The 23,133-nt window shown below is 34.3% G+C and overlaps 1 protein-coding gene across 3 annotated transcripts in view; it reads left to right on the plus strand.

The window, feature by feature from the left end:
- The window catches only part of LOC142333118 (putative multidrug resistance-associated protein lethal(2)03659), a 229,813-nt gene that overhangs the window by 115,255 nt on the left and 91,425 nt on the right, over positions 1 to 23,133 (plus strand). For all 3 annotated transcript variants that reach the window (XM_075380037.1, XM_075380039.1, XM_075380038.1), the window contains exons 3-4: positions 10,646 to 10,756; positions 18,357 to 18,491. In XM_075380037.1, coding sequence (XP_075236152.1) covers positions 10,646 to 10,756; positions 18,357 to 18,491 — 246 coding nt within the window. The remainder of the gene's footprint in view (positions 1 to 10,645; positions 10,757 to 18,356; positions 18,492 to 23,133) is intronic.

Genomic DNA, 23,133 nt, shown 5'->3' on the forward strand with positions numbered 1-23,133 from the left:
CTAATTCTTTTTCATATGCTTTAAATTGTGTTACTTTACTACAATGTTTATTTTTAATAGACGATTCAAATTTTAAATAGTTTGACATTTTTATAGATGTGTTCTAATAATATTGTTATAGATGTGATTAATATAATGATCTTAATATTGATCAAGAAGAGTGAAGCTTACGACTATTTTGATAACATTTTGGTTTCGTGTTTTTATTCATTATATCTAAGTAAGTTGAATAGATATTTCTGCCTAATTATTCAATTTTATTAGCTTTAATAAATAAAACGCTTTACACTAGTGTTTCTGAACAAATGGGGCGCGTCCACCTCTCTCTCTTTTTCCTGTTTAGCCTCCGGCAACTACCGTTTAGATAATACTTCAGAGGATGAATGAGGATGATATGTATGAGTGTAAATGAAGTGTAGTCAGTCTTGTACATTCTCAGTTCGACCATTTCTGAGATCTGTGGTTAATTGAAACCCAACCACCAAAGAACACCGGTATCCACGTCTAGTTATTCAAATCCGTGTAAAAATAACTGGCTTTACTAGGACTTGAACGCTGGAACTCTCGACTTCCAAATCAGCTGATTTGGGAAGACGCGTTCACCACTAGACCAACCCGGTGAGTTGGGGGGGCGCGTCCACCTAGGGGGGCGTGATAACACTAAATCGGGGAAGAGAGCATATCGAAAACAAAATATTTTTTAAAAAAATTATAAATACATTTATAATACTAGTTTCATAATTTCAAAAAAAGCATTTCACTTACCTAAGTGTAAGTTGTACGAGGTGATGCAGGGACTCAAACGGTTTTTGTTAAAATCTATAAATGTTCAATATGTGCTCCTCTGGTGACACGGCAAACATCAACACGAAATTCTTGCCAAACTCGTTCTAACATCTCATTTTCGATAGAGTTGATCGCATTTATTATGCGATCCTTTAGCTCAGCGATATCGTGCGGCATCGGTGGGATAAACACCGTATCTTTCACGTAACCCCAGAGAAAGAAATCACATGGCGTGAGATATGGGTGGCCACAGCATAATGTGTTGGTCTTCTTCAGACGTACGTCCTATCCAGCGCCGAGGTAATGTTGTATTAAGGTACTGTCGAACCTCGTTATGAAAACGGGTAGGACAACCATCTTGCTGGAAAATGAAGTCGTTGACTAGCCGAGGCGTAAGCCATAATTATAACATATCCAGGTATATCGTGCCGGTTACTGTCGTTTCCATAAAAAAGAACGGCCCGTACACTGCCTCACGAGAGATCGCACAAAAAACGTTTACTTTGGGAGAATCCCGAATGAGTTCCGCATAAACGTGTGGGTTTTCAGTTCCTCAAACTCGCACGTTATGGCGGTTTACTTTGCCGCTAATATGGAAAGCAGCTTTATCGCCGAAAATAAACTTGTTCACAAAACCTTCATCTAACAACATCTTTTCGTGTAACTGCAAACAAAAATCGAGCCTACGTGTTTTATCTCCATCAGAAAGACGCTAGATTAATTGAAGACGGTACGGTTTGTATAATAAACGTTTACGGAGAACTCTCCACACTGTTGTTTTCGGAATTCCTAATTCTATGCCTACAGCCGCAGTCGATTTTGACGGGCTGCGAATGAAACTTGCACGCACACGTTCGACATTGACTTCTGTGGTTGATTTTCGCTTGCACAAGCGACCGGTTTCACTGAATTGTTTATACCGTGCACGAATTGAATTGTCACTTGGTGGCTCCTTATGAAATTTCAACCGAAGCGCACGTTGCACAGAAATTACTGACTTTGACAAGTGAAATTGTAACGCCCAAAACGTCTTCTCGCTTCCTGTGGCGGCCATTTTCTCTACTGTCGACGCCTAGCGAGCAAATGGTTTACTAACTGCCTATTATATGCGGGAAAAAACTATTTGAAGTACTCTTTCGTACAGTACCTGTTTTATTCTTATGAGTGAGATAGTTTTTTATTAATGAATTTTCGAAACTCCGAAGAACATTATGAAACGCCCTGTATACTGAAAGGAAAGCAAAACAAAATCGTTCGATTTCGTCGCTTGTAAAGTCTATGAAGATTTCTTTTTCGGCCGTTGAGAAATCTTCTGGAGTATTTTGAAATTGATCTCTAACCCGCTCGTAACTTGCTACCAAGTTTTTGTCGGCAACAAAATACTTTTTCAATTTCTTTGGCGGCACGGTTAAATGATTTTCAACGGCTACAAAAGCAACTTCCACATGTTGTTCTTCAGCCTTGTAATTTTTAACACATTCATCCATACTTGCAAACATTTCTAGGTTTTCTTGCTTTAAATTTTTGATCCACAATTCCAATTTTCTACAAAAAGCATTAACTTTATCACTTGTATCCAACATATGTGTACTTCTTAGAACTGAAAATTCAAGGTATGTATGTCGAGCTAGTAGCTCTCGATTCCATCACAAATAAACCATCTCAAAACTTCTCGGCTTCCGGTCGATTTTTTTCTTCTATAAAAATGGCGATTATATCTTAATTCATACATTTCCCACGTGATAACCATCTTGCCTCGCAATAAAATAGTAACCCTGAATGCACTGCACCCATGTTTTTACAAAGTGCAGAAAAGATTTTGGGTTTCAGGGGGTCTCATTTCTATATAATTTACTATGGTTGTGACCGTCGTTAGCACAATATTCAGACCAGGACTCATTTGTTTGGAACCCAGAGAGAGCTTCTCTGTGGATCATTTAGTGTGTCCAGACGCACTGTGGAGATTTTTGTTTTTTTACAAGTGCTTGTATACTTTGGAATCTACCAGACATTGAACGAGCACCATCGGTGCATATTTCGATGCGATTTTTCCACTCTGTGTTTGCCTCGTTTATAAAATCATTTAAGATAGCAAATAATGCGAGCGCTGTTGCTTTAGGTTGTATCGGTTTGCAGAAAAGTAGTTCTACTGCTGACATACCGTTACAAAATTGAAAATAGGCAGTGAAATGGGCTTCTTTATTGCTATCTGTTGCCTGATCAAGCTGAATTGAAAACAATTTGTCATGTAACTTCCCGAAAAGCTGATGCTGTACATCTTCAGCTACATCACCTATTCGACGGTAATAGTATCATTTGATAGAGGTATGGACTGTAATTGTTTGGCAAAATTATCTCCAAACTTAGTTTCTACAGTCTCAATTGCAGCTGGCAAAATAAGCTCTTCACCGATAGTGTTAGGCTTTTTACACGTGGCTATTTTTACAACTAAACCTTTTTAATTCGCAAAGTTTTTTTTTTAAAATGTCGTGTGCTTTTAATATGATTTTAATTTTAATTCGAAGAATTCTCGGGGTTTGTTAACTTAGTATGAAGCGTTTCCAAATGCGGCTTCATGAAACCTAATCTTGAAATCTAAGTTTATTATGTTTCATGCAGTCTGCTGCCAAAAGATTTGAGCAAATGACACACGGGGCCTTTTTTCTTCGTTTACTTTAGTACTAATAAACCCAAAATTTAAGTATTCTTGATTTTATTTTCGGAACCACGCTAGTCTGTGCACTTATTGTACTTCACTATCGTCTAATGCCCGCTTAAAAATTTATCCGTGATTCTACTGCCGTGAATATTAAATACCGTGAATTGCAATTAACACGCAAATTATAACATACACATTCACGGTAGATTCGATAGCGATAGAAGCATCGAATCGAACGAGGTGCACCATTAATACACGTTTACGCAGGCGTTCTTGAATGTTCGAGACAAATCGGAACTTCTGGCAAAGCCGCGAGAATGTTCGATATGGTGGACGTAAGACAGAGAGCACTAGAGAGACACAGATTTTTGGTTTTGTCAATGCAGCTGGTCGATGTTGCCAAATATCAATAAATTTACTTATTCTTGGTAATTTGTAAGGTTTGTTATTAGGGTCGTAGTGTATTCGTAGCGTCAAAATACTCAGAATACATTATTATTTTATACATTGTTATTGTGTGAGGGGGATCGATGAAAATTGGGTCGCAATGGTACCGAAAGGTTGAGAAACGCTTCTTTATTTAACAATGACATGTATACATCTTTTTAGGAATGATAGATTTTGTCATGTGTGGTTAACTCAAAAGGAAGTGGTGTAGCATTTTGCTGGATAGGAATTAAGCGTGGGAAAACCTTTAGTGGAGAAGCATTAATCTTAATTGCTGATTATAACAGTCGTTTCTGGATCAGACAGAATTATACGAGGTGTGTGAGAAAAGTAATGAGATTGGTAACACTGCGAGCGATCTCGGGCAACGCTGTGTATACCGGTCTGTGCTACATCGGTTTGTTCATCCCTTCTACATGCTCAGTACGAGTTTCAACTTCGTTCAGCCAACACATTATTTTTGACAACGCCATCAGTGAAGTTGTGTTTTTGTTGTGCGTTACGAAAATGGAGCATCGAAATTTAGAGCGACGTTGTGCAATCAAGTTTTGTGTTAAACTTGGGGAATACGCGAGTGTGATCTTTAAAAAGTTGAAACAGGCCTATGGGGTACATTGCTTATCAAGAGCACAAGTTTTCCGTCGGCGCAAATCATTTTTGGAAGGCCGAGAACACGTTGAAGATCAACCTCGCTCAGGGAGACCTTCAACTTCAAAATCTGACGAAAACGTTTAGGGTTTGAGGGTTCTTGTGAGATCAGACCGTCGTTTAACAACAAGGATGGTGAGCTAACAGTTAAGTTTAAACACTTTCACCGTACATCAAATTTTGACAGACGATTTGGTCGTGCGAAAGGTTTGTGCGAAATCGGTGCCGAAAAACCTCACAACCAAAAAGAAGAACAATCGAAGAAACGTGCGCGTTGATCTTCTTGAGAGGATTAACGATGTCCAAGAATTCTTCAATCGTGTGATGAATCCTGGATATTTGAGTAGGATCCTGAAACAAAGCGGCAAAGCGAAGCACACTCCGTCATCTCCTCGACCGAAAAATTGTCGAATGAGCAAATCAAAGATAAAAATCATGCCGATTTGCTTTTTTGACAGTAGGGGTATCGTGCGTAAAGGATTTGTTCCTCCAGGACAAACTGTCAACCAAGTGTTTTACAAAGGTGTCCTTGAAAGGCTCAGGAAAAGATTGATTCGTGTGAGACCAGACATTGTAGACAAGTGGATGCTTCATGAGGACAATGCCCCGTGTCACACGGCCATTTCCACGAGGGAATTTTTTACCTCAAAACGCATTCCTACGGTTCCTCAAACCCCCTATTCACCTGATTTGAGTCCTTGTGACTTTTTTCTTTTTCCCGAAATTGAAACGTGTCTTAAAAGGACGTCATTTTGGAACTCTGGAGAACATTCAAAAGACTGTGACCGACCGGTTAAAACCCCTACCAGTTGAAGCCTTCCAGCGTTGCTACCAGGAGTGGGAAAACAACTCCGCCGGTTTATAGCTGCCAAAGGGAACTACTTTGAAGGGATAATATTGTTATTTGAAAAAATGAACACTTTGGTATGTAAAAAGTCAGTCTCATTACTTTTCTTATACACCTCGTATATTATTCCGTGAATAAAAATTTTATATTTTTTCTAGTGGTTTTTATACGTGTTGGATAAATAACGATATTAAATAACATCTCATTTATGTACGGTTATATTAAATTATATGACGTAAAAGAATCATACTTTATCTTTCTTCAGATTGATCTTAACTGAATACAAGGATAAAGAACAGTTATAATATTTATGTCGCTAAATTTTACGTATTGGAAACATTTTAATTACGTCATGTTTCCTGTGAGATAGATTCTAAGCGAGCTATTGCGTATACCAGCTTTATTGCTTCATAAGCACCTCCAGTACTAATTTCAACTTTTTACAGAAACCTTGGATAAGAAAAAAAGTGTCCCTGAACAGCTCCAGATACCATTCATCTCTCTACCGATATCTACTACAGATCCTACTATTTACAAATAGGTGCTGGCATGCCGTCATAAAAGTTGACGTAATACCGTTGGCACTTGTTCAAGGATGAAGAAATGTATAATGAAATAGCACTGATAGATTTGATAGATGAAGAGGCAGTCGACTAGTAGAGGGATTGTATCCGATCGTTATACGATCAAGGTAGATTAGTTATTTTGTAGAGCAAGTTCTTGTTACTAAAATAACAAATCGTAAAATTTACCCCCTTATATAACGCCTTAAAAATTTCATTATGACCTCATTTCACCGGGGGAACTGAAATCCGGATGAATTTTTCGCTAACTGTAACTTGATAACAAAGCGTTGTTGGACGTGTGTTTGTATGAACGTTTTTCCGTATTTCACGCTCTAGAATCAGATCCCGGATTATTTCCTTTTCCTCCTGAATATATTCCCGTCTAGAGTATAGTGTTATCTCTTGGGACCCTAACAAAAATTATAATAAGGTTTTAAAAATGGGTTGTCAGATCGTTACCTACTGCCCGGTAAATCTTGAAGATTGATATTTTGAAAACGGGATATATTAACTTAACGTTGCGTCTATATTTATGAATCTGCAGCTTTTTCCTGAAAAAATATTCACTTATTGTAACGATATCCGCCTCTATCAAACCGGAACTCTTTTTGTTTAATTCTACACAATATTTTGCCTTATTAGAAATGGCCTTGTATACTTCTGTTGCCGATATTCTACTAAATAGTTTGAAAAATTTTCCCACCAATTAAAAAAGAGATACGATTAAAATATTTTCTCGTACGGAAACTGTATTACTAGGTCGATATTTAAATATTACTAATTAAAAAAAAAAACCTGATTTCTCCATCCCAAGAAATGTGTGTTCATATATATGCACTCAGAATAGTTATGAGAAACGGCTTCTGAACTGTGAATTATTTTGTCGTCACCTTAATTTTTAATATACTGTATCTACTTCAACATTATTTCGTATGTTTATACCTAAATAATTAGTATGGGATTTCATCTTTGGTTTTTATATTTATAATTTATATTATAATGATGTAATCTATATAATCTATTATACACCGATCGCAGTAAAATTTTTATTTATTTATTTTTACAAGGCAGAATCATTTGTTAAGTTTCATTTTTCTAGGTTTATCTATTGAAATGTTATTTAGCGGTTGTCATACTTTGTTACTACTAATATATACGCACACAGAATGTTTCATTGTAATCGCTCCTAGGGGATTTTCTCGTAAACTACGCACAATACAAAAAGCTGACCTAACAAAAGTTACTAAGATTGGAGGGGACACCTCATAGTGACCTTGACCGTTATTTCAAGGTTAACACTATTTTTAAAATGGAATGACCTATTTTTGACTCCACCAATGAAAAGAGCAGACAAGTTTACATTGAAATATTTGGTCACACTTATTTCCTTTTTTTTTTTTTTTAAGGATACGGCTAACCACTAGAAATAGTGTTATACGAGTTACACGTTTTTGAAGGCCATACAATATTCCTGAGCTATTTATATTCCAGGCCGTTTATGTTAGAAACGTTTATGGGAAACGGCATAAAAATGACTTTACAGTATCTTATAACACTATCTCTGATAGGCCTTCAAAAAAGGTCCAAGGTCATATGTGTGACCACATATTTCAATGTAAAATATTCTGCTATTTTCATTGGTGGGGTCAAAAATAGTTCATTTCGTTAAAAAAAATCGTGTTAACCTTGAAATAACGGTTAAAGTTAAATTCAAGGCCACCATGAGGTGCCTACTTCCAATCTGAGTAACTTTTGTTTAAGTCATTTTTTTATTGTACGTAGTTTACGAGAGAATTGCCGGGGATGATTAAAATGAAACGCTATATATATTTACTTAATAATGTTTAAGTGTATTAAGATAACTTTTTTTTTTTATTATAATGCAATTTTTTTTTTGTCTTCAGTCATTTGACTGGTTTGATGCAGCTCTCCAAGATTCCCTATCTAGTGCTAGTCGTTTCATTTCAGTATACCCTCTACATCCTACATCCCTAACAATTTGTTTTACATATTTCAAACGCGGCCTGCCTACACAAATTTTTTCCTTCTACCTGTCCTTCCAATGTTAAAGCGACTATTCCAGGATGCCTTAGTACGTGGCCTATAAGTCTGTCTCTTCTTTTAACTATATTTTTCCAAATGCTTCTTTCTTCATCTATTTGCCGCAATACCTCTTCATTTGTCACTTTATCCATCCGTCTGATTTTTAACATTCTCCTATAGCACCGCATTTCAAAAGCTTCTAAATTTTTCTTCTCAGATACTCCTATCGTCCAAGTTTCACTTCCATATAAAGCGACACTCCAAACATACACTTTCAAAAATCTGTTTCTAACGTTTAAATTAATTTTTGATGTAAACAAATTATATTTCTTACTGAAGGCTCGTTTCGCTTGTGCTATTCGGCATTTTATATCGCTCCTGCTTCGTCCATCTTTAGTAATTCTACTTCCCAAATAACAAAATTCTTCTACCTCCATAATCTTATCTCCTCCTATTTTCCCATTCAGCGGTCCATCCTCGTTATTTCTACTACATTTCATTTCTTTTGTTTTGTTCTTGTTTATTTTCATGCGATAATTCTTGCGTAGGACTTCATCTACGCCATTCATTGTTCCTTCTAAATCCTTTTTACTGTCGGCTAGTCTTACTATATCAGCAAATCGTAGCATCTTTATCTTTTCACCTTGTACTGCGATATACCTTGTTTATATGTACCTTGCAATATAAACTATTAATAAATATTGTTTACTCATGAAGTAAGCCTAGTGCTAAATTAAATTTTATAGGTCTAAGTAACAACGAAAGCTTATAAAATGACTGGTTCAGAAGGTTTTTTTTTGGTTTTTTACGATTTTTGTAAAAATTTCACTTATTTATGTAATTGGTATATAGTTGAAGATACTTTTAAAAAACAAATAACCAAAATCAAATTTTTATCTAGTTATTTTAATGTGTAGAAATTTTATATGGTGTAACATATTTAAAGAAAAGTTTTTGAATACATTTTTTGGTTCTATAAAAAATCACGTATAGGAAAAAACGAACAAAGAGGCTGCTAATAAAATCGCTTGATGGGTTGCAGTAAGGATTATTTAAGGTTTTTTTTATTAACCCACCGGGTTGGTCTAGTGGTGAATGCGTCTTCCCAGATCAGCTGATTTGGAAAGTCGAGAGTTCTAGCGTTCAAGTCCATGTAAAAGATACTTACATGGATATTAATACGAGATCGTGGATACCGGTGTTCTTTGGTGGTCGGGTTTCAATTAACCACACATCTCAGGAACGGTCGAACTGAGACTGTACAAGATTACACTTCATTTACACTCATACATATCATCCTCATTCTTCCTCTTAAGTAATACCTGAACGGTAATTCCCTGAGGCTAAACAGGAAAAAAAGAGGGTTTTTATCGATTAATTAGATTTTTATTCTGGAAAAGTTTGTACCTGATCTGTTCTGATCACAGATAATTCTGCTTGGCATTTCTCCCGCCACCATCGCATTCGGTCGCCCTAAAGCATACGACCAAATATCTGTGCCACAAACGGCTACTGAGCCTCGAAGCGACCAGTATCCTAAATAGCTTCTAGAGCTTATCTAACAGCGTGAGTGAACTAACCGCGGTGCCATACACCACCGGCTTAGGTGTCCCAACCGCTCACTTGTCATTTATTTATTAAAATGGGTAGGCGCAGCCCGTCAACTACTAAAAATATATATGATATCCGTAAATTAAAATATATTTCGTGGCGACAGCAATTCGCTGCCACGCGTAGGTCGCTGAATGCCAGCAAGTACCTGTCCACATATTAAAGCGCTTGGAGCCGTAATTGGCTGGTGGTCAGCCGTGTATATCTGTAGATTAGCTTCCCACAGCAATGGGGTAGAAGTCTTTTCCCTTAGGTAAACTACTGATGTCGATTGAACAAAGCAACCGCATCAAGAAACTTCCACGGTCCGACAATGCGGCTCTTGCCACATTGACTCGCCGCTTGTGAGTGGCCAATTTTCCTCTTGACCTCTAAGTTCTAGGGTGGCCCGGTCTCTGGCCTCCCCCGAGAGCAGGGCTGTCAAACATCAGGTGTTCATTTGACTGGACCTCCCCGTAGACGCACAGCTGATCAGCTGCCAGGCGGAACGGAAACAGATATTGGTTTAAATTAACATGGTTGGTGAGCACCTTGGCACCCGTTGCCCTTAAAAACGAGCTCGAGGCATACCATTCCCCCAGATCCTGTATAAATTTATACAGTTAATTCTGCTATAATAAGTTAGTACTTTCTTTTGTCATTTTGTTTTTTGTATACTCTTCATCCTCTTTCCTTGGATGTAACCACATAAATTATCAACCACTGACCGTTTCCATCTTTAGTACCATCTTCTAGTAACTATCGAAGATGTTACTTTTTGATGGAAATAATTGAGGTGGAAATGTTGCTTATGGACCTGTTTTATAAGTTGGGATTGTACAAAGTACATAACTGGTTGTGGTTTTATTACTGATAAACCTATAGACCAGCAAAGCTGAATAACTGTGGCAAATGTAACAAAATTTGCATTTTATTCTTATTTATAAAATTATAACATTTAATACTGTAAGAATTGTGTTGGTAAATGATGTTATTATTGATTTACCAGCTTTGTATTTATTTACTAATTCTTTCAATTTTTTTTTTTTTTCATTTCAGTTGGGTACTTAGGTTGTTTATTGTCGGTTACAAACGTGAATTGGAGGTGACAGATTTGTATAGTCCCCTACATGAACATAGATCAGATGTTTTAGGGGACAAATTTGAAAGGTATGTCTTACTTATTTGTATATTTTTTAATTATAATCATAAAAATTATTTATTAATATGATAAAATATACATGAACAAGTCGATCCGATTCTCATTACAATGAAAAAACAAAGGATTTCCCATTTTTTTCCACGTATTAAGAATACCTGAGAACCAAATTCTAAAACGACTGGGTCACCAGGAATATTATCAAAAAAAAAAAACTGTGGAAAATACTCTTTGAAGATACTCTTTGTATTTCTCCAAAAAAAAATTTGCTTCAGGGTTTGAAACCCTCAATCAGGTTTCAACCGCGTGGTGAGTTTCAACCCCTTGAGGGGTTGAGGACGCCTTTAATAAAATTAAAATTAACTACGCATTTAAAAACAGTAGATTCGACGTTAAAAAACTAGAAAGGCATAACAAAATGGAGGTCACAGACGAGATCAGGAACCAAAGATCCGATGGAATGAAGAAATACCAGGAAAATCTAAAGGCCAGACTAATACAGAATTTCAAGAGGAACTGAAATATGGATGATTAAGTAATCCAATGTGACCTCAAGTTAAAAAAAAAAAAAAAAAAAAAAATTATCCATGAATAAATTATAAAAAAACTTCATGTCATTGAGATGATTTCAAGTCGAAGCGTAAAACGTATGTGAAAATTTCATCGGTGGTTGATATTTTTTTTCTAAAAAGTTTAATAACTATAAACAGATATATTTAAATGGTTCAATAGTGCAATGTAGGAGAAAAGAAGCATGTTTAACGTACCTAAATTGTTTTTTTTTTTTTTGTCTTCAGTCATTTGACTGGTTTGATGCAGCTCTCCAAGATTCCCTATCTAGTGCTAGTCGTTTCATTTCAGTATACCCTCTACATCCTACATCCCTAACAATTTGTTTTACATATTACAAACGTGGCCTGCCTACACAATTTTTTCCTTCTACCTGTCCTTCCAATATTAAAGCGACTATTCCAGGATGCCATAGTATGTGGCCTATAAGTCTGTCTCTTCTTTTAACTATATTTTTCCAAATGCTTCTTCCTTCATCTATTTGCCGCAATACCTCTTCATTTGTCACTTTATCCACCCGTCTGATTTTTAACATTCTCCTAAAGCACCGCATTTCAAAAGCTTCTAATCTTTTCTTCTCAGGTACTCCGATCGTCCAAGTTTCACTTCCATATTAAGGTACCATCCAAACATATACTTTCAAAAATCTTTTCTTGACGTTAAAATTAATTTTTGATGTAAACAAATTATATTTTTGATTGAAAGGTCGTTTCGTTGTTTTATTCGGCATTTTATATCGCTCCTGCTTCGTTCATCTTTTGTAATTTTACAACCCAAATAATAAAATTCTTCTACCTCCATAATCTTTTCTCCTCCTATTTTCACATTCAGTGGTCCATCTTTGATATTTCTACTACATTTCATTGCTTTTGTTTTGTACTTGTTTATTTTCATGCGATAGTTCTTGCGTAGGACTTCATCCATGCCGTTCATTGTTTCTTCTAAATCCTTTTTACTGTCGGCTAGAATTACTATATCATCAGCAAATCGTAGCATCTTTATCTTTTCACCTTGTACTGTTACTCCGAATCTAAATTGTTCTTTAACATTATTAACTGCTAGTTCCATGTAAAGATTAAAAAGTAACGGAGATAGGGAACATCCTTGTCGGACTCCGTTTCTTATTACGGCTTCTTTCTTATGTTCTTCGATTATTACTGTTGCTGTTTGGTTCCTGTACATGTTAGCAATTGTTCTTCTATCTCTGTATTTGAACCCTAATTTTTTTAAAATGCTGAACCTTTTATTCCAGTCTACGTTATCGAATGCCTTTTCTAGGTCTATAAACGCCAAGTATGTCGGTTTGTTTTTCTTTAATCTTCCTTCTACTATTAATCTGAGGCCTAAAATTTCTTCCCTTGTCCCTATACTTTTCCTGAAACCAAATTGATCTTCTCCTAACACTTCTTCCACTCTCGAACGAGAAGCTTTAGTTCTTGCGTAGGACTTCATCTATGCCGTTCATTGTTTCTTCTAAATCTTTTTTACTCTCGGCTAGAATTACTATATCATCAGCAAATCGTAGCATCTTTATCTTTTCACCTTGTACTGTTACTCCGAATCTAAATTGTTCTTTAACATTATTAACTGCTAGTTCCATGTAAAGATTAAAAAGTAACGGAGATAGGGAACATCCTTGTCGGACTCCGTTTCTTATTACGGCTTCTTTCTTATGTTCTTCGATTATTACTGTTGCTGTTTGGTTCCTGTACATGTTAGCAATTGTTCTTCTATCTCTGTATTTGAACCCTAATTTTTTTAAAATGCTGAACCTTTTATTCCAGTCTACGTTATCGAATGCCTTTTCTAGGTCTATAAACGCCAAGTATGTCGGTTTGTTTTTCTTTAATCTTCCTTCTACTATTAATCTGAGGCCTAAAATTTCTTCCCTTGTCCCTATACTTTTCCTGAAACCAAATTGATCTTCTCCTAACACTTCTTCCACTCTCGAACGAGAAGCTTTAGTTCTTGCGTAGGACTTCATCTATGCCGTTCATTGTTTCTTCTAAATCTTTTTTACTCTCGGCTAGAATTACTATATCATCAGCAAATCGTAGCATCTTTATCTTTTCACCTTGTACTGTTACTCCGAATCTAAATTGTTCTTTAACATTATTAACTGCTAGTTCCATGTAAAGATTAAAAAGTAACGGAGATAGGGAACATCCTTGTCGGACTCCGTTTCTTATTACGGCTTCTTTCTTATGTTCTTCGATTATTACTGTTGCTGTTTGGTTCCTGTACATGTTAGCAATTGTTCTTCTATCTCTGTATTTGAACCCTAATTTTTTTAAAATGCTGAACCTTTTATTCCAGTCTACGTTATCGAATGCCTTTTCTAGGTCTATAAACGCCAAGTATGTCGGTTTGTTTTTCTTTAATCTTCCTTCTACTATTAATCTGAGGCCTAAAATTTCTTCCCTTGTCCCTATACTTTTCCTGAAACCAAATTGATCTTCTCCTAACACTTCTTCCACTCTCGAACGAGAAGCTTTAGTTCTTGCGTAGGACTTCATCTATGCCGTTCATTGTTTCTTCTAAATCTTTTTTACTCTCGGCTAGAATTACTATATCATCAGCAAATCGTAGCATCTTTATCTTTTCACCTTGTACTGTTATTCCGAATCTAAATTGTTCTTTAACATCATTAACTGCTAGTTCCATGTAAAGATATGTTATTATTAAAACGCATATAAAAAAACAGAATAACGCTGTATTACGTTGTGTTAATCTATTTTTGGCATCGACTTTTTATCGATGAAAAAAAATTTTACTGTTCATTATTACCTTAATCACTATTTCTACTGTAAACGTATAATTAGACTTGTCATATCGGGTTATATAACGCCGTTTAACATGTAATATTATATTTTTGCATATCAGTTTTATTTTTTCAATTGAAAAATAAAAGTTAAAATGCTTTAAGTAATAATCTCTTTATAATAAATAATATTTGAGGTTTAATATTCATATTGTGTTTTTCAATAGTTATTCTCTTTGCATTTATGTTAATGTCATGTCATTTTACTGCTTTCACTTAGTCGGATCCTGTAATTTCACTCGGTGTTGAGGTTTAAAAAAGACTCCTTTCTTCTGTCCTCGTCAGAGTCCTACGCCTCGGTTAAACTCCTCCTTTAGTTGATCGATTCGTCGCATCGTCGACCCAAATTGCCTATTTCCGTCCCTTCAACCTCCTTCCCTCATATTTAGCCATAATCTACAGTAATTTCCGGTCGTGTAAACTCATAATACGACCAAAACATAAATGGTTATCATTTTATCACAGCGGTCGAGCTCCTAATCTATAATGTTTGGTTATATATCGCATACGATTTTTTCCTGTATTATTAATAGGATACAAAATTATGTTAATTAAGTTAAAAAATTCTTATTGTTACATTAATATAATACTGTATTTGCCCAATTAAAGGTCGTGGTTTTTTCCCTACATTTTCCCCCAAAATTGACCCATACAGGCCGACCCTCCTACGATGGTCGAATTGAATGAGGGGCCGACTTAAATTTGGATTCGACCCGGCTTTTAAGTTTGTTTCGTAGTTTATTGTCGTTTCAGCATTCAGAATTGGACTTAGTGAGTTTACATTTATAGAAATAACTACTTTCGGTTATTAATGTTATCTAGTATTAATAAAAGTGTACCCTATTGAGAATTTCTTATGATTATAGATATTGATTTTTTAAATTAGAATATAAATAAATTTAAAACGTAGAATTACATTTTCAAACTTTAAAAACAATTCATTTCTTTTGTCTTCAATTTCCAAGATACCCTATTTAGCGCCAGTCGTTTCATTTTGGGATACTCCTTACATCCTGCATCCCTAACAATTTGTTTTACATATTCCAAACGTTTTACACAATTTTTTTCATCTACATGACCCTTCAATATTAAAGCGACTATTCCAGGATGCCTTAATATGTGGCCTATAAGTCTGTCTTTTCTTTTTACTATATTTTTCCAAATGCTTCTTTCTTCATCTATTTGCCTGCCGTAACACCTTTTCATTTGTCACTTTATCCACCCGTCTGATTTTAAACATTCTACTATAACATTTCAAAAGCTTCTAATCTTTTCCTTTCAGGTACTCTGTTCGTCCAAGTTTTACTTCCATATAAAGCTACGCTCCAAACTATACGTTCAAAAATGTTTTTCTGATGTTTTAATTAATTTTTGGTGAAAGCAAATTATATTTTTGACTTAAAGCTTGTTTCGCCTGTGCTATTCGGCATTTTATATCGCTCCTGCTTCGTCCATCTTTATAAATTCTACTTTCCAAATAACAAAATTCATCTATTACCGTAATCTTTTCTCCTCCTATTTTCACATTCAGTGGTCCATCTACATTATTTCTACTGCTTTTCATTACTTTCGTTTTCTTCTTGTTTATTCTCATGGGGTAGTTCTTGCGTAGGACTTCATCCGTGCCATTCATTGTTTCTACTTTATCTTTTTTACCCTCAGCTATAATTACTTTATCATCAGCAAATCGTAGCATCTTTATCTTTTCACCTTGCACTGTTATTCTGGATCTAAATTGTTCTTTAACATCATTAACTGCTAGTTCTATGTAAAGATTAAAAAGTAATGGGGATAGGGAACATCCTTGTCGGACTCCCCTTTTTATTACTGCTTCTTTCTTGTTTTCTTCAATTGTTCTGTGGCAGTTTGGTTCTTGTAAATGTTCTTCTATGTCTATACTTGAATTGAACCCTTCATTTTTTAAAATGCTAAACATTTTATTCTAGTATACGTTATCAAATGCCTTTTCTAAATTTATAAATGCCAAGTATGTTGGTTTGTTTTTCTTTAGTCTTCCTTCTACTATTAATCTGACTGTTAAAACTGCTTCCCTTGTCCCTATACTTTTCCTGAAACCAAATTGGTCTTCTCCTAACACTTCTTCCACTCTCCTCTCAATTTTTCTGTACAGAATTCTAGTTAAGATGTTTGATGCATGACTAGTTAAGCTAATTGTTCTGTATTCTTATTTATCTGCTCCTGCTTTCTTTGGTATCACAACAATAATACTCTTTTTGAAGTCTGATGGAACTTCCCCGTTTTGTAAACGTTACACACCAGTTTGTATAATCTATCTATCGCTTCATCACCTGCACTACGCAGTAATTCTGCAGGTATCCCATCTATCTCAGGATCCTTTCTCTCACTCAAATCCTTTAATGCTCTATTAAATTCAGATTTCAGTATTGTTTCATTTTTTCATCCGCTCCTACTTCTTCTTCTTCGTGTATAACACCATTTTCTAATTAATTGCCTCTGTAAGTCTTCAATATGTTTCACTCACCTATCAACCTTTTCTTTCGTATTATAAATCGGTGTAGCATATTCATTAAACACATTATAAGTTTTAAAATTATGTACTATAAAATTAATTAATTAAAAAATTAATTTAAATGTCAGGAAAAGATTTTTGAAAGTGTATATTTGGAGTGTCGCTTTATAGGGAAGTGAAACTTGGACAATCGGAGTATCCGAGAAGAAAAGATTAGAAGCTTTTGAAATGTGGTGCTATAGGAGAATGTTAAAAATCAGATGGGTGGATAAAGTGACAAATGAAGAGGTATTGCAGCAAATAGATGAAGAAAGAAGCATTTGGAAAAATATAGTTAAAAGAAGAGATAGACTTATAGGCCACATACTAAGGCGTCCTGGAATAGTCGTTTTAATATTGGAAGGACAGGTAGAAGGGAAAAATTGTGTAGGCAGGCCACGTTTGGAGTATGTAAAACAAATTGTTGGGGATGTAGGATGTAGAGGGTATACTGAAATGAAACGACTAGCACTAGATAGGGAATCTTGGAGAGCTGCATCAAACCAGTCAAATGACTGAAGACAAAAAAAAACTATAAAATTCTCCTTAACTTTCTTGTATGCTTTGTCTATTTTACCAATAATCATTTATCTTTCCACTTCTGAGCAATTTTCTTTAATCCACTCCTCCTTTGCTAATTTACACATTCTTCTGTAGAGTTTCCGGTAGTACTGTTGTTAATGCCGCCCATCTTTTCTTTTTCCTGTTTAATTTCCAGTAATTACCTTTCAGATAATACTTCGGAGGATGAATGAGGATATGTATGAGTGTAAACGAAGTGTAGTCTTGTACAGTCTCAGTTCTACCATTCCTGAGATGTGTGGTTAATTGAAATTCAACCACCAAAGAACACCGGTATCCTCGATCTAGTATTCAAATCCGTGTAAAAATAACTTACTTTACTAGGACTTGAACGCTGGAACTCTCGACTTCCAAATCAGCTGATTTGGGAAGATGCGTTCCACTAGACCAACATGGTGGGTTAATGCCGCCCATCTTAAAAAAACATAGAAATTATTTTAGAATATATTCTATATATATAGGTTTTGTTTGTCTAATGTGTTTCTTTTGTCGGTTTTAATATTTCAGTGAATTTTTTTATTTAAAATAAATATATATATTATTTACTTTTAAAAAAAAGGCTTCATGTTATATATAATGTAAAATATTACATGAATTAAACCTCAACATGATCAACCAATCATCAATCAACATGAGTTAATCAGTTCACAACTGACTGACTGAAGCCAAAAATTGATGTCATGTTTTGTAACCATTCAAAGGGGAGCAATTAACTGAAAGAAAGTTTGTGTAAGTAGTAGCAGAAGGCATGGCATTTCAAAATTTTTTTGTGACAACTTGATTTTAGTTTGGGTTAAAGTAACGTCAGATAAAACGTTTTTTCATTGTTTTTTAATGTAAGGATTGTTCTATATATGAAAATTTATATATGAATGTAAATACCTCCATGGCGATGTGGTTAGAATCTCAGCCTTTCATCAGGAAAGTCCTGGGTTCAGATCCCAGTCAGGTATCACATTTTTCATACACCACAAAATTTTTATTATATATTTCCACCCAAGCTTAAAGTTTGTAGTGAATTTGTGAAATTATATAAATAGTAACATATTAGCTTATAAGTAATCATTTTAAATGTTTTATTTAATTTGAAAATTTTTTTTTTTTACAGTACGTGGAATGATGAAAAAGCTAAAGCTTTAAGAAAAAACCGTGAACCGAGCCTTTTATGTGTTATTAGTAGAATTTTCGGATGGGATATTCTGTTACATGGCATTGTATTAGCCTGTGTAGAAGTATTTGTGAGGTAATATTGTACTATTTTATTTATTTAGAATATGTTTTCTTTGTTAATATTGTTTTATTTTCTTTGTGTGTGTGCTTCAATGATTGTTCTCTTATCTTCATTATACATTCATTATCAATCGTGCATTATAATGCTGTACATTCCTTGAATTTAATTATGTTTAAAAAATGCAATATTCCTCGTTGCAGCAACTATACTTTAAAGTTTAGAATTACAATGTCTTTTTATTGTCTGAAGGCGGCAATAATCTTTAGGTTCTGGATTTTAGTCATGTAAAGTCTTTATTTTTTAATCCAGAAATGACTAATACAAATCTTAAACCGATCTAAGGAATAATTATGTTCATAAGGATTATCACACTGCAGAATTTAGACAATCGTGAACGGGTAGCAGATAACCATTATTTATTGGTACCATTATTGGTATTTTTTTTTTTGTACCATTTTTTATGAAATTTGGATCTCTATTTCTACAAGTATTATTATTTTTGTATCTCTTTTCTTTAATCTCTCTTTTTTGGATGGAACTACATGTGGTTCATTGAATAATTTTAATAATAAATGAAAAATTTATATGAACAAAATCTGATTCTTTCTACTTGTATCGCATAACAGCTGATTATTTTTCACTCTGTACTCGTTTTTGATTTTTTTTTAATTTAGAAAGAAAAATATGTTTATTTAAAATCTGTAAAAAAAATATATATATATTTTTGTTAATATGTGAAAATATAATTGAAATAGAAAAAGATTAATTTTCTTTGATACAGAATTCTACGATGAATTTATTAGGTAATCCATTAGGATGTTCAGGTGGTTCCAAATTTAGATATAACATGCTCAAATTGCTACTGCATCTATTTGTTAAGTTTTTTAACCAAATCGGTGTGGGTGATATTATGTTGTTTCTAAATTACTTGTTTATTCATGTGTTAAATAACACATGACATGACTCACAAGTCACTCCTGGAAACAACATGCCGATGTTAAGAATAATGAATGTCCTGCTTTAAAGCTTAGTTAGCAAAATGTTAGCTATGTTAGCAAAAAGTACAGTGGTTTCCCACTGTCATCTTCACTGGGCCTGTTATTCTGTTGCTTATAAGCACAATTAGCCGATTGGATTGCATATGATATTCAGCCTTTCAAATGATACAATGATAATTTTATTCTGTTCACCGTGGTTATTGGCTGTATAGTGAACATCATTACTCTCACAGAAAGCAACCTGACTGATGTTTGTTATTCTCATGGTACTACTCATATGTCTCAGCCATAAAAAAGCTTGGAATCTTATTGTATCTGTTTAGATTCCTCTACTCAGTAGAAAGAGTATGTAAAATACTTATTTCTCAACAGATAAGAATGCATAATTTTTTACTTTACATTATTTTCTTTGACTTTTTTTATGAATTATTCAACTCTACTATCTCATCACCTTTTAGGAATTGTTAAAGTGATTTTTTTTTTTTACTTTAATAAAATAGGAATAATTATATAAATTTCAGCTTTCCAGCTACTTAGGAAATGACAGAATTAGTAATGTGTGAATCAACAAGAGCTTTCCATATTATACATTTTTTTTAAATGTGTACGCACTTTTTACTGCTTCTTCAGATGAGAGTTGTCAATAATGTAAAATAATAATTTTAAAAAATCAAAAGATGATATTCTCTGTTGTAATAGTTAGATGTACGTAAATACACTGTACAGTTACTTTAAGCATGATTACGTTTTATCAAAAGATTACCCGTTATTATTCATCTTCTTTTTTTTTTGTAATGGGTTCATTGAATTTTAGTTATTGCTTGGAAAATTTCCATAATTGTTTTAACATCTAAAAATGTTTTACCATGTTTTGAAGCTATCAGATGTCAGTAATTTAAATAAAAATTTGTCTTTACTGCAGTGTTTCTCAACCTGTGGGGAACACTCCCCTAGGGCGGCATGATATCACTAAATCGGGGATGTGAGCATATCGAAAAGAAAATATTATTAAAAAATTTATTAATTTACTGAAAGGAAATCAAAACAAAATACATTCTGACATAATAAATAATAAAATGCAAATTTACATTGATAAAATACACTTATAAATAGGATTGTATCGGTACTGCACAATTATTTAATAATTAACTTATCAATATTAAATTAAGAACAAGTTTAATAATTGTTGTTAGTGACTCCCTTGGCCCTGTATTGTTGAGCAAAGTTTTTCGAAGGAAGGTTTAATATTAGAAATACATTCTGAGTTCTTTTTCTATATTTAGGTGAGATCTATATTTCGTCTTCAAAGCAGCCACTGCAGTAAATACGGTTTCACAAAGGTAGGATGTTGAAAACAGTAACAGTCTATGAAATGCTCTCGTTTTCAGTGCAGGCAACTCATCATCCACCTCTGCCCAAAATTCGAAGATTGATTTATTACTAAACTGTCTTTTGATTTTGCCACTTCTTGTGAAGTCTATGAAGATTTCTTTTTCGGCAGTTGAGAGCCCTTCAGGAGTATTTTCTAAATTTCAAACATATCTAGATTTTTTTGCTTTAAATTTCTGCTCCACAACTCCAATTCTCTACAAAAAAGCATTAACTTTATGACTTGTATTCAACATATGTGCATTTGCTCCTGGGAATTGAAGAATCAAGGTTTTAATTTCTAGAATATGTTGACCAACTAGCTCAGTTTCATCACAAATAAACCCAAAACTTCTCAAGACTTAAAATAAAAATAAACTTTAAATAAAAATTTAAAATTAACGTTAAACGAACTTGAAACTTCTTGCATTAAAATAGTAATGCCGAATGTACTGTACCCATGTCTTTACAAAGTGCAGAAAAGATTCTTGATTTTAGGGGTTTCATTTTTATATAGTTTACTGCAGTTACTACTGTCGTTAGCACAATATTCAGACCAGGACTGATTTCTTTGGAAGCCAGAGCTTCTCTGTGGATCATGCAATGTGTCCAGACACACTGTGGAGATTGTTGTTTCGCAAGTGCTTGTAAACTTTGGAATCTACCACACGTTGAACGAGCACCATCACATTGATCCACCTTATATGAACCATATTGCTACCCAATTTTTCCACTCTATGTTTGCCATGCTTATAAAATCATTTAAGATAGCAAATAATGCAAGTGCTGTTGCTTTGAGCTCTATGGATTTGGAGAAAAGTAGTTCTTCTACTGCTGACATACCATCACAAAATTGAAATTGCCAGTGAAATGGGCTTCTTTATTGCTATCTGTTGCCTGACCAAGCTGAATTGAAAACAATTTTCAAGCAACTTCCCGAAAAGTTGGTGCTCTATATCTTCAGCAATATCACTGATTCAACGGGCAGCAGTATCGTTTGATAGTGATATGGACTGTAACTGTTTGGCAAACTTATCTCCAAGCATAGTTTTTACAAACTCAATTGCAGCAGGAAAAATAAGCTCTTCACCAATGGTGTGAGGCTTTTTACATCTCGCTATTTTATATGAAATTTTGTATGAGGCAAGTAAAGACGCATTTTCATTCACAGAGAAAGTTTTTTTAAAAATGATGTTTTAATATGCTTTTAATTTTAATTTGAGGAATTCTCAGGTTTTGTTAATGTACCCACTATGAAGTGTTTCCAAATGTCGTTTAATTTAGGTTCGTTTAAAATTAGGTTTCATGCTGTCTACTGCCAAATGTTTTAAGGAAATGACATGCAGGAACCTTTCTTCTTCTTTTACTTCAGTACTGGTAAATCCAAAATTTAAGTATTCTTGAGAATATTTCTTGATTTTATGTCTGGAACCCTGCCCGTCTGTACACTTATTAATGCTTCACTCTCGTCTAATGCTCACTTATGCCTGTTTAAAAATTTATCCATGATTCTGTATAAATCTACTGCCGTGAATATTTAATATCGTGAATTGCAATTAACACGCAAGTTACAACATACACATTCACAGTAGATTTGATAGCGACAGAAGGATTGACACGACTGAGACTGGCTGGAATCGATTGAGGAGCAGCATTTATACACATTTGCACAGACGGTCGTGCAGATGTTCCAGAATATTCGAGACAAATTGGAACTTCTCGCGAAGCCGCAAGAATGTTCGATTTGGTGGACATAAGACAGAGCAATAATACAGCGGATCGGTGTTGCCAAATATCAATAAACTTACTTATTCTTCGTAATTTATAAGGTTTGTAATTAAGATTGTAGTGTAGCTTTACAAAATACGTTATTATTGTATACATTGTTATTTTGTGAGACGGGGTTGTGATGAAAATTATGATTGAAAATTGGGTTGCAAATACTGAAAGGTTGAAAAACGCTGCCTTATTGAGCTATTAATTAATTTTTCACATTAAAATTTCTACGTTAGTTGTTGTGTAACTGTGTTTATGTAAACATTCTGAGGAACAAGTGTCACTAATCAGATTACTTTTTCGTAGAGTAGTGATTTTTACCATACAGCCATTCTCTGTGGTGAACAGAGTTAAGTAAATTTTCAGGACCAAATATAGACTCGATTTCCAGGGTGTAGCATAAATATATACACAATGAAGAAGGCTACAGGGAACCGCTTCATTACACATTTTTTCTTGGAAGTTTGTCATCAGATGCTAGTTATTTTTTAGAATAGTCGTGTTATTTTTAG

The sequence above is a fragment of the Lycorma delicatula genome, chromosome 12 (genome assembly GCF_047948215.1).
Source record: "Lycorma delicatula isolate Av1 chromosome 12, ASM4794821v1, whole genome shotgun sequence".
Classification (NCBI taxonomy): domain Eukaryota; kingdom Metazoa; phylum Arthropoda; class Insecta; order Hemiptera; family Fulgoridae; genus Lycorma; species Lycorma delicatula.